We start from the raw sequence: 18,219 nt of genomic DNA on the forward strand, positions 1-18,219 counted from the left end.
ACGCCATGATTTCTCACATTTCTTGGGAACTGAGGAACCAGGAGCCGGAGGCTCTGCAACTCCTCCCCGAGAAACCACCGCCTGTTCTGTCGAACTAGGAACCCCGGGCCCTGACGGAGCGTGAACCCCAATCTGCGATGAACCCGAACCCCCAGCGATAACCTCGGACTCACCAGGTTGTCCGCTGTCCGCATACATCCCAGTGATGTTTGAGACTCGGGCACAGTTGGCATTACCCATTGCACTGGGGGTTGAAATCTGGGAGCCGCTGGCAGGATCCATCTCACCAAGGTTTGTAGCTCGGAGGCTGTTGGTGGGATCCATCTCACTGGGGGCAGGGGCCCGGAAGCTGGATGTGAACGCCGCAGCCGAGACTGGATCATCTTGCCAGTCCTCCTGTCGCAAAGAACAAGGACCATTGCTCGCCTCTCCGGCAGGGTAAGCCTGTGAAACAGAAGGAGCAGCAGCAACCGAAGGCCTGGAAGACGCCGTGACTGCCAGACCTCCTGGAGGATCCCAGAGAAGGGCCAATGACGAGGACCCATAGCAAAAGATGGCGATGCCGGAACTCCTCGCCAGGAACGCCACCCCAAGGGGACATCAATGCAGGCTGCATCCCCCCAAACCTTCCCTGAGGGCACCCATACCAAGCGGGAGGAAATCCCTCACCCCATGGCTGAAGAAAAGGACACCAGTTGTCCCCCGTGCCCGGCCAGTCACCGCCCAACTCCGGACCCGAGCCGGACCCGGGGTCACACATTCCGCCCACCCGAGCCTCGGAGTCCCCAAAGGCCCTGTGTTCTCTCCCCCCGGCCCCCTTGTAGCAGGCAAAAGCAAACTATCCTGTGCTGCACTTCCTCCCCAGCTTCAGCACCGGACAACTCCAAGTGCGAAGTTGCAGCCGTCACAGCAGCAGGGGATGGCACAGGAGCTCCTGGCACTTGCGAGAGCAGAAGGGGCAGGGCCGCAGATAGGCAGCACATCGGGTCCCGGGGAAGCTTGCCAGCGTCTCCTGCTTCTTCTGCCTCGCAGAGGCCCTCACGCTGTGGGTTTTGGACCACGAGGCCCGCGCTTTGCCCCCTCCCCCACAGCCGCCGGACGTGTCGAGGCCCCCCTCCCCTCAAACCTGTTGCATTGGATCGTGGCGCGGCTGTACCGACCCCGACCTCCCCGTCACCACGGAGCTCACCCGGGGCCGCCGGAGACGCTTCTTCACCCGGCATGGCTGCTTCCTCGGAGGCCATTTCACCACGGTGAGTCAGGCCGAAAGCTGAGGAGCAGGAGCCGGACTTGCAGCGTCAGACGCGACCGCAGGCAAGTAAAGAATGGCTGCTGGTTGCAACGACCCTCCCTCAACTCCTCCCACTCCCATCTACCCCTGACAGGTAAGGAACCAATGGGTTCCCCAGAAACAAGAGGTTTGAAACAAACCTCCGACTCCCCTCTCCCCTGACCTATTCGCTGCACGGGCCAACGAATGTTGGCAGCAGCAGCTCCCCTCCCCCCAGCCCACTTTAACAGTCGGCTTGCCAGGTGTGCCTGGCACCATATTACAGCGGCCAGGCAGGTAGGGGGGACCTGCCTGACCTTACAATATCCTTATAATCCAGGAGCACACTCTCACTGCCACTCTTCATGTGGATGATGGCCTCTGATTCTGTCTGAGAGCACTAAGGTAGAAGAGGTCTTAAGGAGCATTTATTCTGACCTAGACAAGTATTAATAAGGTGAGCAGTGTGCCCTTTTGTTTGGTGGCGGTTTTTCCTGCATGTTCTGTCCACTCACTTCGCTTGGTCTGATGTCAGGCGTGGTACAGCTGGCTTTGTGTATTGCTGAAATCCAGGTTCTAGTCCCGCTTTCTGACTCACTCCAACTCCCTCTTCACAGGCTTCAGCTTTGGATTCTTTGGCACAGGAGCCTTTTGATGGTGCTACATAAGTAATTTAATTTTATCCTGTATAGATGACGTGATCTTTTGTACCCTGCAGTTGCGCAGTGTGCAAACAAGAAGCCACTGAAACCGAGTGAAGCAGTAAAATTAAATGAGAAATAAAAAAAAACAAACAAAACCCATGGAGACCAGCTACTGACCATGTTGGCATTAGTGTCCCCTGCTGACTAGTGATTATAAAGAACCTATCATATGAGCATTGCCTGTGTGGCTGCTCTGCAACCGCTTAGTTAGATAGAGAAAATGGCACAGGAAGCTCAAGATGTGTTCTGTCTGTAGTGGATGCTATCAGAATCCAGGCAAGCTCTTGACTAATAATGTCATTCGGCTTCAGATGACTTTGCGCATGTAAAAATTGTCATGCCATCAAAGTAATAAAAGCGATTAAAATGAAAGGGAATACATTTCACAAAATAGTGGTAACGGTACATTAAAGTTACATGGTACAGAGAGAGTTCAGTTCCCAAGTTCTGGTGCTGGTCTGTTTTGTCTCTGGTCAGATACTGGTTCTGGCCTAGTCACAGGTTACAACATATTTAAGCTGCTGTTTGTCTTGGTTTTGCACCCCCCCCCCCCCCCTTCCAGGATTTTACTTTTTTCTGTGCATTGTTTGTTTTGTAGAAATTCTTTAATTTTTATCTGACACTTTGGGAAATGTGCTTGTCATTCACTTGGTCGGATTGCCTTAGTTGCAGAAAGCATGAACTTATCCTTTTTATTGTACAATAGACTTGTAAAAAAAAAAAAAAAAAGTTAGATTTTTACCATTTGACTGGGCTGAGAAGCACAGACATTTATCAGCAGTGATCAGTCATTCACTTGCCTTTATTACCAGAGATTGTAATTTGATGGACCACCGTTAATGCTGTAGATTGCTAAATAAGAGACCACGTTCTAGTCCAAGACCAGCTTCTGCTGCTTTCAGGCTGGCGGGTCTGGGGAGCACCTGTTGGTTACTTTAAGAACATAACATAAGAACATGCCATACTGGGTCAGACCAAGGGTCCATCAAGCCCAGCATCCTGTTTCCAACAGTGGCCAATCCAAGTCACAAGTACCTGACAAGTACCCAAACATTAAATAGATCTCAAGCTACTATTCCTTACTGATTAATAGTTTATGGATTTTTCCTCTTGGAACTTATCCAAACCTTTTTTTTAAACCCAGTTACACTAATTGCTGTAACCACATCCTCTGACGATGAATTCCAGTACTTAACTATGTACTGAGTGAAAGAATTTTCTTCAATTTGTTTTAAATGAGCTACTTGCTAATTTCATGGAGTACACCCTAGTCCTATTATCTGAGAGAGTAAATAACTGATTTACATTAACCAGTTCAAGTCCTTTCATGATTTTGTAGACCTCTATCATATCCTTCCTCAGTCATCTCTTCTCTAAATGTAACAGCCCTAACCTCTTTAGCCTTTCCTCATAGGGGAGCCATTCCATGTCCCTTATCTCGGTCGCCCTTCTCTGCACTTTTTCCAGTGCAACTATATTCTTTTTTGAGATGTGGAGATCAGAATTTCGCATATTATTCAAGGTGCAGTTTCACCATGGAATGATACAGAGGCATTATGACATTTTCCGTTTTAGTCACCATTCCCTTCCTAATAATTCCTAATATTGTTTGCTTTTTTGACTGCTGCGGCACACTGAACTGATGATTTCAATGTATCATCCACTATGACGCCTAGATCTCACACAGGCCGATGCAGTATCGACACGGGTTAAACGGGCGCTCACGATTGAACACCCGCTCCTTTAACGCAAGCTGATACACCTCTCCCAGGCGCCCGATTTAATATTTAAATCAGGTGCTGCGGTATATAGGAGGTGCCAGGGGAAATTGCACGCCTCTAACGCCTCCTTGGCAGTGGCTGTCAGCCGGTTAAGAAAACTGTCGCTTGTTAATTGAGCATCCTTTTTCCTAACCTCACCGCTGGCACCCTTTTATATTTTTATTCAAAATTTTTTTGGGACATTTCTAATTTTTTAGTTCCTCCAACTTAATATCGCCACAACTGAGCGTCAGTCGGCTTTCCCTTTTGATTTAATTTAAAAGCAGCTGTATCTCCTTTTTAAAGGTTAGTGCCAGCAGCCTGGTTCCGTCCTGGTTAAGGTGGAGCCCATCCCTTCGGAAAAGACTCCCCCCTTCCCCAATAGGTTCCTCAGTTCCTTTTAAAACTGAATATCCCTCTTCCTTGTACTATCATGTCATCCTTGCGTTGAGACTCCAGAGCTGTGGCTGCCTCTGGGGACCTGCATGTGAATAGGGAGCATTTCAGAGAATGCTACCCTGGAGGTTCTGGATTTCAGCTTTCTACCTAAGAGCCTAAATTTGGCTTCCTTAACCTCCCTCAATCATTTTCCTGTCATTGGTGCCCACATGTACCACGACAGCCGGCTCCTCCCCAGCACTATGTAAAATCCTATCTAGGTGATGCTTAAAGTCTAACATCTTTGCACCAGGCAGGCATGTTACCAGGCGATCCTCACGCCCACCAGCCACCCAGCTGTCTACGTTCTTAATAATCGAATCACCAACTATGACAGCCGACGTAGCCCTTCCCTCCTGGGCAGTAGCCCTGGGGGAGACCTCTTCTGTGCGAGAGGACAGTGCACCACCTGGAGAGCAGGTTCTTGCTCAGGATAATTTCCTGCTGCACCAGGTTGATGCTCTCTCTGATCATGAGATCTTCCTCCTCCAAAGCAGCACCAGAGCTGCCAGACTGGAGTTGGGATTTGGCTGCTATGTCCCTGAAGGTCTCATCTCTATACCTCTCTGTCTGCCTCAACTCCTCCAGGTCTGCCACTCTAGCTTCCAGAGATTGGACTCGTTCTCTGAGAGCCAGGAGCTCTTTGCATCGCATGCACATGTACAACTTCTCACCGGTGGGTAAAAAATCATACATGTGACACTCTATGCAAAAGACTTGAAACCCCCCTCTTGCTGCTGGACTGCGGCCTTCATCTCCATTTTGATCAGTTCCTAGTTAAGTTTAGGTAGCTATGCATACAATTAGGGTCCTTTAAATGTATTAGTGTATTCACTATTTATCTGATATGACCTACAAGGGGATGATTAAATTCTTGATAAGACATGGGGGAATTTTTGAATTTGTTAAAAGGCTGATTAATTTTTTTTTTTTTTAATGTGAAAGTGTCACCTGCCTATAAATAAATAAAGCTGTGGGTGGGAGGGAGGGAAAAACACACACAAACTCTTGTTTTTTTGCCTGTCTTTTGACTAGGTATTTAATACAGACAAACAAATACACTAAAGAATATACCCCTATAGATTACTTCTCCCCAAAACACAAGTTCTAAAATTTCCCCAAGCAGTACTTACTGATTCTCTTTAACCACAAGGTGATCCTCTCCTCTGAGTGCTCCCCCTGCAGGGAATCATGGCTCTGTATCCCTTGGCTAGCGATTGCCTTTGAAAGAATTTTCTAGAAGTCCTGAATCTGCTGCTTGGCGGCCAGAGGAAGTGGGCATTTGGTGCTCATTGTCAAAGCAGTGCAGGAAATAGATTTTGTATTTTTTGACTCTCATATAAAATGGGTTGAGTGAATATGGAAAGTGAGCAACACTCTATAATTGGTATCTAGAGGGATAATTTTAAATGACTGCAGATTTTCCAGCTGAGGATAGTATTCAGCTCTCATTGTGGCAGTTTTGAGTAGACCTTTAGTGCCAGGCGAGGTTTGTGTGAGCAGAGCCCCTGTAAAATAACATGAAGCATTATAGATGTCGGCAGTACCTGCCTATTGTACTGGGATAGGTCTTCCTTGATCTGTGCTCTCCTTCCCTCTGCTACTGATGTCCCTTTGTTCTGTCTTATGCATTCTTGAATTATACCACTGTTTTGGCTCTTAGACCTTCTGCTGGAAGTCTGTTCTAGGTGTCCATTATCCTCTCAGTGAAAAGTATTCTCTCAGTTCTTTTGAGCTTCTGTTCTTAAACTTCACATGACAACACTTTTGCCTTGAGCTTTTCATTTTATGGAAAATGCTTCCTTCTGGCACGTTTATTGAAGCTTGTTGGAATGTTCTCATCCCTGTCCTGGAGGCACCCCTAGCTGATTTGATTTTCCGGATGTGCATAATGAATATGCTTGTGAGAAATTTGCAGATACTAGATATCCAACATATACAGCTCGCTCTATCTCATGCACATTCATTATGAATATCTTGAAAACAGACAGGCTACGTTGAGAAGCTCTGTGCTAGATATTTGAATGTTTATATTATCTTTCCTTTCTCTTCTTCTAAAGAGTACATTGTTAGTGTCTTTAGTCTATGTGGCACATAATGTAGGCCATGCACTGTTTTGGTGGCTTTCTTAAACTGCCTCTACCTTATTGGTGTTCTTTTGTATATGTGGTCTCCAAAACTGAACTTACTAATCAAGATGGGGTCATGTCAGAGATCTATAAGAGAGTTAGTATTATTTTCCTCCCTGTACTAGTGATATCTCGTTTTATGCACCCAAAGTCAACCAGTACCTGATTGATGCTTAAGAAGATGTCGCTGGAATTTAATGCCAGTCGCATTCCAAAAGTTGATAATCTGTGGTCCTCCAAGGGCAGAAATGCTGGAGCTCCCCTCCATGAATACAGTTGCAGTTGATTTCTCTAATTCTGTGACTTGAACCTCTGTTAAAACAGGATGTGCTCTATATGGCAGGCAGGTATATTTATAGTGGTAATTACAGGCTGAGATGAGGTGTGCTATCCTGGGAATCTCTGTGGGCAGGCCTTACGACATGTGGGTTCTTCTTCCCTGCTGTATCATTACTCTTTCTTTTTATTAAAGTGAATTGGTGCATTTGTAAAGGAATTCATTCTGGACCTAATGTTTCTATCCTAAACCTTTCTCTCCTTCCTCCTGATTCTCAAGTATTATCCCAGAAAACAGTATCTCCTCTGCAGGTGTGTCTTGTTGATCCTTCTCTGTGCCAGACGCTACCAGTGCAACATGGGTGATGAAATAGCAAAGCTCAAAAATCTCCCCAGAGCCGAGGTTCTGTCCATATGTCTATAAATATCTCGGTGCATGTGCGCTCTCTGGTTCACCCTCTTTCCATACCCACGCGCTCCTTGTATCTCTCCAAAGCTCTCCATGCCTGCGTTGACAGCTCCCTGGCTTTGTGGGATTACTTTTGGTATTTTATACAGCTGACTTGCCTGAACGTTTTCCTTCTCTTCCCTCCTGTTGGAAAGTATAGATTGAAAAATATAGCAAGTCAGACTGCTGTAGATCCCTACACAGAAACTTTGTCAGTAGAATACCTCCCTTTGGTCACACATGCAAAGCACAGACAAACCTTCCTCAAATCTGAAATATGTAAGCACAAACGAAACAGAAACCTGCAGACAAAACTCAACTGGAAACCCCAAGAAGCTAGGATCTGCATGCAATGCAGCAGTGAAAAAAGAGAAACAATTCTGATTCTTGCTTCACTTTGCAAAATACAGATTTCAGTCCTATTGCTGGCAACACCAGTGAACATTTTTTTATGCCTGCCATTGCATACTAGTCTGAGACATAATAAAATAGTAGATGGAGAAAGACCAGCCTGCCATCTAGACTGCTCAGCTAATCCTATTCACACTGCAAGGAGACATCTCAACAGTGCTGTCCCTGTGTCAGGCTTACCTGTTCCCACAGCATCCACAACTGGCCTGAGGAATGGATCAAACATGGCACTGCTGCTGGACTGGCTCCACATAGGTCAGTGGTGCACACACCTGTCCTCAGGGAGCGCCCCTGCCACAATGAATGCGCATGAAATACATTTGCATACAACAGGAGACAGTATGCATATTCATTATGGAAATGCTGAAACCTGTGAACAGGTTAAGGAAGCACTGACATGGGAATAGCTGAGGGACCTATTACGGATAATTAAGCTCAGATTAAAACTTGAATCATTGACTTGCTATTGTGTTCTAAGCCCTATGTTACAGGCACAGTAAAACTGAGAGAGTTTGTTTGTTTGTCCATTCCGTCTTGCTCTTTTGGGCTTCCAGCTTAGTCTGAAAAGGCCTTCAATGGGGCTGAGGTGCCAAGAGCTGCCTTTCACGACCATGTGGGTGTTTTTCTCATTCATCCCAGCGCAGCCAGAGCACTTGGTATGTGTGCGCACCGAGCCCGGACAGTAGGGTATGTTGCGTGATGGCTGCTTCCCTACTGGCCAGAGAAGGAAACGGAGCTGGGCTTGGGATCTGAACCCAGATTTCTTCCATGCAGGGGTGGCTGAAGGCAATCTGCTGCCTGAGGCGAAGGATGAGATGGCGCCGACCCCCCCCCCTCTCTTTTTTCCACACTCACCCATACATGCATACACACACACTCATTCATGTCTCTCCCTCTTTCATACACACATGCACTCTCATTCTCTTCTCACCTCAATTCTCAGCCATAGGAACCTCTCTTTTTCCCCCAGGCCCATGGGACATGAGCTCTACTTCCTCCTCCTCCTCCTCCAGTAGCGTTGGCCCGCTCTGCCCTTGTTTTATTTTCAGTGCACAGCCCGATACTGACTCTCCTCCTCCTGCGTTATTCAGTTTCCACGCAGCACTGGGCTTCATGTTTTCTTCCTGGGGCACGGGTGCTGATGCTCCTCCTTCGAGCGCGCGCTGCTCCAGGCCCTTTCTCTTCCGGTCTTCTGGAGTTTTCGGGCATTGGCCCAAAGATCTGGCAATTCGTTCAGAATTCCGGAGTCTCTGGGCCAAATCCGGAGAGCTCCCAGGTATGAATGTGAGGCAGCTGTGGCAGGGGCAGGCAGTGTGAGGCAGATGCCACAGCAGCGGTCTGAGAGGGGCATTTTTTTTTACTGCCTCAAAATTCTGCCACCTGAAGTGGCTGCATCACCCTGCCTCATTATAGAACCGCCCCTGCCTCCATGGCAGCAGGCAGCTGTCAGCATATGCAGATAACTTTCTTGTTTGTAATGTTCCTGAGGTTGCACATAACGGGCATTAGGTTGACACCAAAGTGTCATGTAAACCGACCATAGGGGATTCTGTGCTCATTCGGCTGTACCCTTCTGTAAGATCAGAGGAGCTTACTCTGTCCTTGGTGTATACCCCCTGAGCTTGCCTGTGCCCTGACACTGTATACTGAGGGAGTGCATTACCCTCGGAGTCTGACTGGGCCCCGATGCTGCACACCCTCTCCTTACTGCGTCATTCCCAGAACCTGCTGGTATGGGGAAAATGCACAGTCTTCTCCTCTAGCCTGCAATTCCTTCAGGGCATCGTCTCACCTTCAAAACAACAAATAAGGCAAGCGCTGATGAATGCACATAACCTGTATAAATTGTTTTAAAAATTGCCATCCCCATCCCCATGTCCCAAACAATCTTTTGACTTTAGTTTTCATAAAATAAAGGGAAATAATTACTAGTTCTAGCCACATCACAATAGTTACTAAAATTAAACTGTTATGTTTAGTGGATAAAAACCCTAATGATTCTTTGTTCTTTATGTAGAACTTAATAGTTCTTAATATTGTGGTTCCGCCTGCAAGCTGCTGTGACAGGACTGCTGCCCACTGCTAGCTGACTTTGCAACATAGAGATTTGAACCATGAAGTTTACCCTGCGGGGAGGGGGGAGGGCAGAGCGCCCCCAGAAAGCCACATAATAGCCTCGCTTAGGCTTGGCATTCTTTCAGCAGTTTCTCTTCAGCCCTGACAGCTGCCGCGTGGGCGACCTAACTTAGAGCGAGGTGCAATGTCAGGTCGCTGCAGCCGGGCACTTGTGGTGCCAGCTCTCTGGAGCAGTGACGTGGAAATGTGCTTTTCTCATCTGTGCCTCGGCGAGCAAAGCTAGGGCAGCAGGGCTGCACCGCTGCCTTCCACACCCAGTTTGGGAGAAGAATCATGTCTGGAAACATCGCACGTAGCTTATAATGTCCTGCATGCGTGTTTTGGGGCGAAAAGAGTCTCTGAAGTTGTCCAGCTTTGTCGGTTCTTTCTCAGTCACAGAATTCCTGGAATGCCTTTTAATTAGACTACGTGGATGATGATATTTATTAGGACGCTTCCATGCAGCCGTGCATGGACATGTATCGGCAGCAGCTCTTAAGGGGTCTCACTGTCATTCCCAGGCTAAGGAAGAGGGGGGTCCTATGAGATTTTAAAAGCTCATGTACTGAAATACCTTTGGATTCATGTCTTTCAGTAAAAGGGGTCAGAACTGGTTCCTGCTGGCAAGTCACAGGATCTGAGGCAGCATAGGTGTACTAGAGGGGGAGACCATGTCAAATGCATGTGATCAGTTTCTTTGATTGGGTGATTAGAAAATTGGATCAAGGGTGTGTGTGCAGGATGTAAAGTTTACCTGAGAGTTCAGCAAAGCCTTTGCTACTCTCCCAGATAGGAGGCTCATAATGAAACTGAGCAGGTTGGAGGCTGACTGGATTAGAAACCGTTTCAGTGATAGACAGCCGTGGGCAGTGGTAAATGGACTTCACACTGAGGAAAGAAAGGTGATTAGTGGCATGCCTCAGGGTTGGGTCCTGGGACCAGTACTGTACAGTATTAGGAGATATAGGGATTGAAGGGATTGGGAGGAGAAATGTGTCTTTGTGGATAATACTAAGATTTGCAACATAGACAGTCATATTGAGTAAACCAGTAAGTGGGAAAGTTACCCGGATAACTCTAGCCAGGTATTTAGCAGATAAATGTACCTGGAAGGCTTTAGGACTGACTTAATGTCCATAAATGCCCCCAGCACTGTACAGATTGTGTGGGCAACAAAATCTCCAGGTCGAAGAGCCCTAACCTGTTCAGCCTTTTCTCATAGGTAGGGACCTTCATTTTCAGTTATTTTTCCTGAGAATTTCAATATGATGAAACAAAATGGTGGAAAATACCTTTTTTTATAATACAGGTGAAAAATCAGTGGAAAAGTCTTTTTTTTTTTTTCCACAGATTTTTATTTTGGATATGGCATTGAAATTCTCAGGAAAAATAAAATAAAAACTGAAAACGAAGATCCATTCCATCTCCTTTACCATTTTGGTCGCCCTTCTCTCTACCTTTTCTAGTTTTGCTGTCTCTTTATAGGGATGGGGGTGACCAGAACTGAATGTAACACTGCAGCAGTGCAGATAGCTGTAGCTGAGGCTAAAACACTGGGGACCCTGAAGTCTGCTCCTCTCCCTGGTGCAGAAAGCAGGGAGGCCTTAGGAGCTGCTCCCAATTGTGGTGCAAAACATGGGAAACCCTTGGTAGTTGCCCCCCTCTCCTCTTGGGGAAAGACGTGGAGCCCTGAGGTGCTATTCCTGTCCCAAGGGGCTGAATATGGGGGAACCCTTGGGGAGGTGTTTCCTGGGTGCCTTAGGTCGATGAAACACTTTTACGTCGCTTCTAGCATTGGCTCTCACGATTCTGATCTTGTATATGTAGCAGAACTAGAAAAGTTACAGAGAAAGGTAAATGGAATGGTTCCCCTATGAGGAAAGGCTAAAGAGATTAGGGCTCTTCAGCTTGCAGAAGAGACGGCTGAGGAGAGATTTTATAGAGGTCTATGAAAATCACGAGTGGAATGGGTAAACCAGGTAGACTTGAGGGAAAGCCATCGCTTATCCCTGGGCATAAACAGCATGGGATCTTGCCAGGGAGTGACTTGGATTGGACACTGTTGAAATCCAAGGATTGGGTTTGAGGGATCCTCAGTCTGACCCAGGATGGCAGTTCTTATGCTTTGTTGTATTAAGAGCAGTTTTAGGTACACTGTGACTTTTGGCACAAGCCACCCAAGGAGGAAGCAGAATTGAGGTCTATGTTTAAATAATATTTTGTTGGGAGAACGGAATCCTGCAGTTAAGCGTGAGACTAGTTTAAATCTCTATTTATTTATAAATGGGCAAAATTTAAATTTATGGTAAAAGAAGGCAAAAGTGCAAAACGTCTGCAAGTCAGTTTAATTTCAGAAGTGCTTCCCAGTGGAACTATTTTTCTTCCAGAAGTTGCAGGAAATGGAATATTTGGGCAAAAGATGTGCTAGTTCAAAAGTGGGCAGATAAACGGACTTCAGGCTTAGTGCCGTTTCTTGCCTGAAACTTACATCTGGCCCCACATAGATAAGATCATAAATTCTTCAATAAGAAATTGCACAACTCCTGAGCTTGCCTGGGTCTTGATGCTGTATACTGAGAGCAGCTCAGCTGTATCCGTAGTGCCTCGGTGAGCCTGCCCGTGCATGGATGTACACTGAAAGACAGCAGCCTGACACTGTCCCTGCATTACCCCTGGGCCTGCCTGCACTATGACACTGTGTCCTGAGAGTAGTCCGACTGTATCCCCCCCCACCCTTTTTTTTTTTTTTTTTTTTTAAGAGGTCCTTATTCAAAGCCCATTTAGACGGATAACTTAATAGTTGCCTGTCTAAATGATTTACTCGGCTATATTCAGCATTTATCCAGCTAAATTCTAGCCGCTAATAAGTTAGGTGGCTAGAATTTAGCTGGATAAATTAGGGGCATTTCAGGGGCATAACTGGGAGGAGTTGAGTTGGCCGGCTAAGTCTGGTCGAGTCAGAGTTGTTCTGAAGTTAGCCGGCTATGTTCAATAGTGTGACTGCACTATTGAATAATCCTCTAAAGTTAGCTGGATAAGTTTAGCTGGCTAACTTTGCTATCTGGACTGTCTCTGAATGTAGACCTTTTTTATTTTTGGATTTATAAATTGCTTCTTTCCCATTGGGCTACAAGGCCCAATGTACGATAATACAGAAATACAATGTAATTACATAATCGACCAAATAACCCACCATACAATAGAATTAAGAAAAGGCTTTAAGAAAATAGTTTTACATGGCTTTCAAAATGTAGCATAATCTACTTCCAATCTGTGATTAATCGGGAATGCATTCTGCAAAGCAGGTCTGATGCATGAAAAGGCTTACTGCATCACCTCCTGAGCCTGCCTGTACTGTAACACTGTATACTGAGAAAGCAGCCTGACTGTCACTCACACCCTGGGCCTGCCTGAACTTTGACACTGTATACTGTTTCACTATATCACCCCCTGGGCCTGCCTGTTCTGTGACACTGAGTACTGAGAAAGCAGCCTGACTGTCACTGCATCACACCCTGGGCCTGCCTGTACTATGACACTGTATATTAAGAAAGCAGTCTAACTGTGTCACTGCATCACCTTCGGGCCTGCCTGTACTGTAACACTGTATACTGAGAAAGCAGCCTGACTGTCACTCACACCCTGGGCCTGCCTGAACTTTGACACTGTATACTGTTTCACTATATCACCCCCTGGGCCTGCCTGTTCTGTGACACTGAGTACTGAGAAAGCAGCCTGACTGTCACTGCATCACACCCTGGGCCTGCCTGTACTATGACACTGTATATTAAGAAAGCAGTCTAACTGTGTCACTGCATCACCTTCGGGCCTGCCTGTACTGACACTGTATACTGAGAAAGCAGCCTGACTGTCACTCACACCCTGGGCCTGCCTGAACTTTGACACTGTATACTGTTTCACTATATCACCCCCTGGGCCTGCCTGTTCTGTGACACTGAGTACTGAGAAAGCAGCCTGACTGTCACTGCATCACACCCTGGGCCTGCCTGTACTATGACACTGTATATTAAGAAAGCAGTCTAACTGTGTCACTGCATCACCTTCGGGCCTGCCTGTACTGTAACACTGTATACTGAGAAAGCAGCCTGACTGTGTCACTGCCTGACTGTATCCTTATTGTTTTGGTGAGCTTGGTTATTCACTGGTGTTGTATACTGAGAGAACAGCCTCTGTTCTTAGTACAAAACTCCTTGAGCCTGCTTTCTGTATTTTGTGAGTGAAGCTGATCCCCACTTCCAGTTAGTAATTTTATATGACTAAATGTTATTGATAATTACACTGGCGTGAGTGAATGAGGAACTGTGGTGTCAGTGCAGTTGTAAAAACCTGAGTGAAGGATTGGATCAACTAAGTAATAGTTGTCTTCGTAAGGGCTTGTGTGATGTTGACTGAGGTAATAGCATTGCAAAAGGACAGGAACCTTACTGGATCCACTTGATGAGTGTTTGGTTCCTTTGGTTTTTGCAGCATTCTGTGCAGCTCTTGCTGGTTTCTGCCACTTGCTTTCATGAATGCTTGCATAGTTGTGTTTTAACATGTTCTCTTTTCTACAGGTAGCGGGGAAGGCCAGGGTCAGATCGTACAGCGCTTTCCCGAGAAGGACTGGGAGGATAACCCCTTCCCTCAGGGCATCGAGTTGGTGAGTCTGTCCTTCCTGCAGCGTGGAACATGCGACTGGCTTATCCTTAGAGCTCCGAGCCAGAGCGTTCTTGTCCCTCATCAGGATTGGTTTTACCACTCACAGAAGCATCATCAGACTGTGAAAAGGCTTCAGATTACTGTACGTGCTGCCACTTACCTTAATACATCACTTCATTTTCATCAGATCCGGCTCTGGAGTCATACAGCTCACCAGTTATAAGGTTATTTTGGAGGCGGTGACTCCTCTCATCTTAGAGGATAATTGATACTTAAATGGAGTGGCAGGGAGGGGAAACCGATTATGAAAAAATGAAGAGGGTGGGTCCTTTTTAGAAATGAGAGGGTGGAAAAGGGGAAGTATAGTCAGTCGTGAAAGGGCGGGAGCAGGAGGAAAAAGGACTCTGAGGTAACATGTTTTCCGTGGCAAAGCTAGGATTAGAACTCCTGTCCCAGATACTATCCTGAGCCATACTTCTGTGCTCTGACCTCTAAACCGCACCATGTCCCCTAAAAGATGTCCCGTGTGATTGACCATGAGCTACTCTTTGCTAATGTCATATCTTTGCAATATGCTGCATGAAAGATAAGGCTTTCATTTACACCTTAAATGACATTTAAACTGAGTCTAATTGTAAGTTAGTCCCTGGATGTGTATTAATGGTGATTTACCCTAAAATTAAAAACAACCTTGTAATTATAATCCAATATCTAAGTTGCCTTTTTTGGAAAAAATTATTAGAAAAACTGGTTCTTGACCACCTCCAAGATTTTCTTGATGAGTTTTCTGTTTTGAGTTCTGCATAATTTGGGTTCTGTCTGTAAAGCACACTTGCTTTCCACCTTGGACTTTTTGCGACAGAGTCTTGACTGTGGGAACATCTTTCTGATGATGGTTCTTGATGTTACTGCTGCTTTGTCCATTTTACTAGCTCAATTGCTGGAAATTGTACTTGGTCCACCTATTGACTGATTTTATTCTTTAAGTGTTGAAACCAGTTTGTTAAAGATTGGTGCTTCTCACTCACAGGCCGATACAGAAAAAATCACGGGAGAGTGGGCGAGCGCCCATTCTCCTGGTGCGCGCACAGGCCACTTTCCTGGTGCGCGATTCAGGAGGGTGGCCTATGCAAATTAGGGCCCGCAGTAAAAAGAGGCGCTAGGGACACTAGTTGCGTCCCTAGCACCTTTTTTTAGACAGGAGTGGCGGCTGTTAGCGAGTTTGACAGCCGACGTCAATTTTGCTGGCATCGGTTCACAAACCCGCTGACAGCTATGGGTTCGGAAACCGGACGCCTGCAAAATTGAGCGTCCGGTTTTCGAGCTGCGGGCTGATTTTTAAATTTTTTATTTTTTGACTATTTTTAATTTTTGGGACCTCCGACTTAATATTGCAATGATATTGCGTCGGAGGGTGCACAGAAAAGCAGTTTTTACTGCTTTTCTGTGCACTTTTCCAATGCTGGCAGAAATTAGCTTGGCTGCACATTTTACTTACTGTATCGCGCGGGAATGACTAATAGCGCCCGCAACATGCATTTGCATGTTGCGGGCGCTATTAGTCTCGGGGGGGGGGGGGGGTGTTGGACGCGCATCCAAATGCAGGTTATCAGTGCACTCCACTATATCGGCCTGTAAGATTGGAAACCTTTATTTTTTTTGGAGTACCCCAGGGTTCTGCACTCACTCCTGTTTAACATTTATTTACTCCCTCTTGCTAAATTAATTGCCTCATTTGGCATGCATTTTTTGTTTAATCAGATGGTATTCAGTTAATTTTCTCACTAGATGTTAAGTTGATCATTCCATCTTTTCTTATTGATTGCCTTCACGCAGTTAACTCTTGGATGAGAATACAAGAACTGGCTTTTTAATCTTAGCAAGATGGAAGCACTTTGGGTCTCTTGGTCTTCAGTTCCTGTTGTCTTTCCTATATTTAAGTTGGGTGATGTGACTATACCTATTGGGGGACAATATTCAAAGGTATTGGAGGCATGTTGGGTGGAGTAAAGTTATCCAGCTAACTTAAGTCTGTATTCAGCTGACTGGGCATAAGTTAGCCACGTAATTTTAGGATTGCCTCAGAGCAGTGCTAAAGTTATCCACAGTTTTAAAAGAAAAAAAAAGTCTCCAGCATGGATTATTGCAATGCCCTTATGCTAGGACTACCTAATATAACATTAAGACCATTGCAAATTCTTCAGAACACAGCAGCTAGAATACTAACCGGAAAAAGGAGGGACCATATTACTGAAACCCTTGCGGAATTACATTGGTTACCAATTGAACACAGAATTAAATACAAAACCCTATGTACCATTCACAAACTAATTTATGATGAGAAATCAGACTGGTTAAACACAGCATTACGGGTACATGTCCCACATAGAAACCTCCGATCAGCAAATAAAACGCTCTTAACCATTCCTTCAGTAAAAAACAGCAAGACTAACCCAAGTGAGAGCGAGAGCCTTATCACTAGCAGGACCCATAATTTGGAACACAATGCCTCCAGAGATCAGACTACAAAGTGATCTCAAGGCATTTTAAGAAAAGTTTAAAAACATGGCTTTTTAAACAAGCATTTTACAAAGAGAGAGGAGAATAGAATTTATTCAGGAATAGACCGGAGAGCACCGACACACAGTAGTTAGGACTGTACAGTAGTTTTAGTCTATGAACTCTACACCACAATATACATAACTATAATACTTTGTGTGATAATTCTACCCGTATAAGTACCTTGGTATGATTGGTCATGAACTACTTCACTAAATGACTAGGTCTAACGATATATTGTAACCGAACCTTTGAAGGCACCTGTTAGAATGTACTACAGTACACTTTTACCTACATTAATTTATGTGCCTACATGTAAACAGTCGTGATGGTATATAACTTAGAGACGGTATAGAAAAGATTTTAAATAAAAAAAAATTAGAACCCATATGGTATTAGGCCTATTGTGTAATGTGTGTTGCATGTAGGCGTTGCATGCAAAGCCATGAGTAAAGTGAATTACAATTACAATATAGTAAACTTCCCATAACAAAACAGTACTAACTGCCAGCACTCAAAAAGTAAGAACACTACCTGTGAAAAGGCAATGCATATTACACTGGGCTCTAAAACACTAATACTCCTCCTATTAGTAAACAGAACAAGCCTAGCTGGTTTAGAACCCTACACAGAAACTAGCAGAAAACCTCAAGTTCTGTCACACATGCAGAACACAGATAATCCCTCACCAAATACAGAATAAAGAGACCATAAAGTAAAAATTAAAAATGTGCAGACAAAAACTCTCTATGCAATGCAACAATGGAAAAACAGAAAACACTGCCATTCTTCATAAATATCAAACAAAATCAAGAAATATAAAACAATAATAAAACCATACTATTAAAATATTCCAAAATAGTTGACAAATAGAATATCTGATAATTAAAAATTCCTCAATTTAAAAAAAAAAAAAAAAAAAGTTCCAACTTCCAAAAAAAAATAAATTGAAAAACAGCAGACACATTAAATAACACCCAATGATATGGAATCATACCTGGGGACTTTGGATTGTCGTGGGTTAGCTGATGGGGGAATGGAGGTTGTTCACACATTTTCTCCTTTCTCTTTCTCACACACGTACACATAGGCTCTACCACACACACGTACACACACAAACTCATATGCTCTCTCATTCACACAGAGGATCTCTCTCATTACACACCCTCACAGACAGAAACTTTGTCTGTCTCTCTTAATCACATAGACTCACAGGCTCTCTTGGTCTCTCATTCTGGGCTTCTTGTTCTTTTGCAGGCAGTATGGACTTGCCCCCAGCTCCCCCTGTCCTCTCTCTTCTAGGTCTTTGGCCATACCCAGGCCTGCCTCTCTGCTTCTGTCACAGACGGGATGGACTACCCGTGGCCTTGCCAGGCCTCACTCTGTCTTATGCCTTGGCAGAATGGGCTCCACCTGCAGCCCTACCGGAGCTAATTTTTATTTTTATTTT

At 45.2% G+C, this 18,219-nt stretch overlaps 1 protein-coding gene across 1 annotated transcript in view; it reads left to right on the forward strand.

The window, feature by feature from the left end:
• Positions 1-7,660: 7,660 nt before the first annotated feature.
• Positions 7,661-18,219, forward strand: part of LOC115082523 (myotubularin-related protein 5-like) — a 28,369-nt gene continuing 17,810 nt past the window's right edge. Inside the window, exons 1-2 of the mRNA XM_029586753.1 lie at positions 7,661-7,691; positions 14,126-14,211. Coding sequence (XP_029442613.1) covers positions 7,661-7,691; positions 14,126-14,211 — 117 coding nt within the window. The remainder of the gene's footprint in view (positions 7,692-14,125; positions 14,212-18,219) is intronic.

Source organism: Rhinatrema bivittatum, unplaced genomic scaffold (assembly GCF_901001135.1).
Source record: "Rhinatrema bivittatum unplaced genomic scaffold, aRhiBiv1.1, whole genome shotgun sequence".
NCBI classification, from domain to species: domain Eukaryota; kingdom Metazoa; phylum Chordata; class Amphibia; order Gymnophiona; family Rhinatrematidae; genus Rhinatrema; species Rhinatrema bivittatum.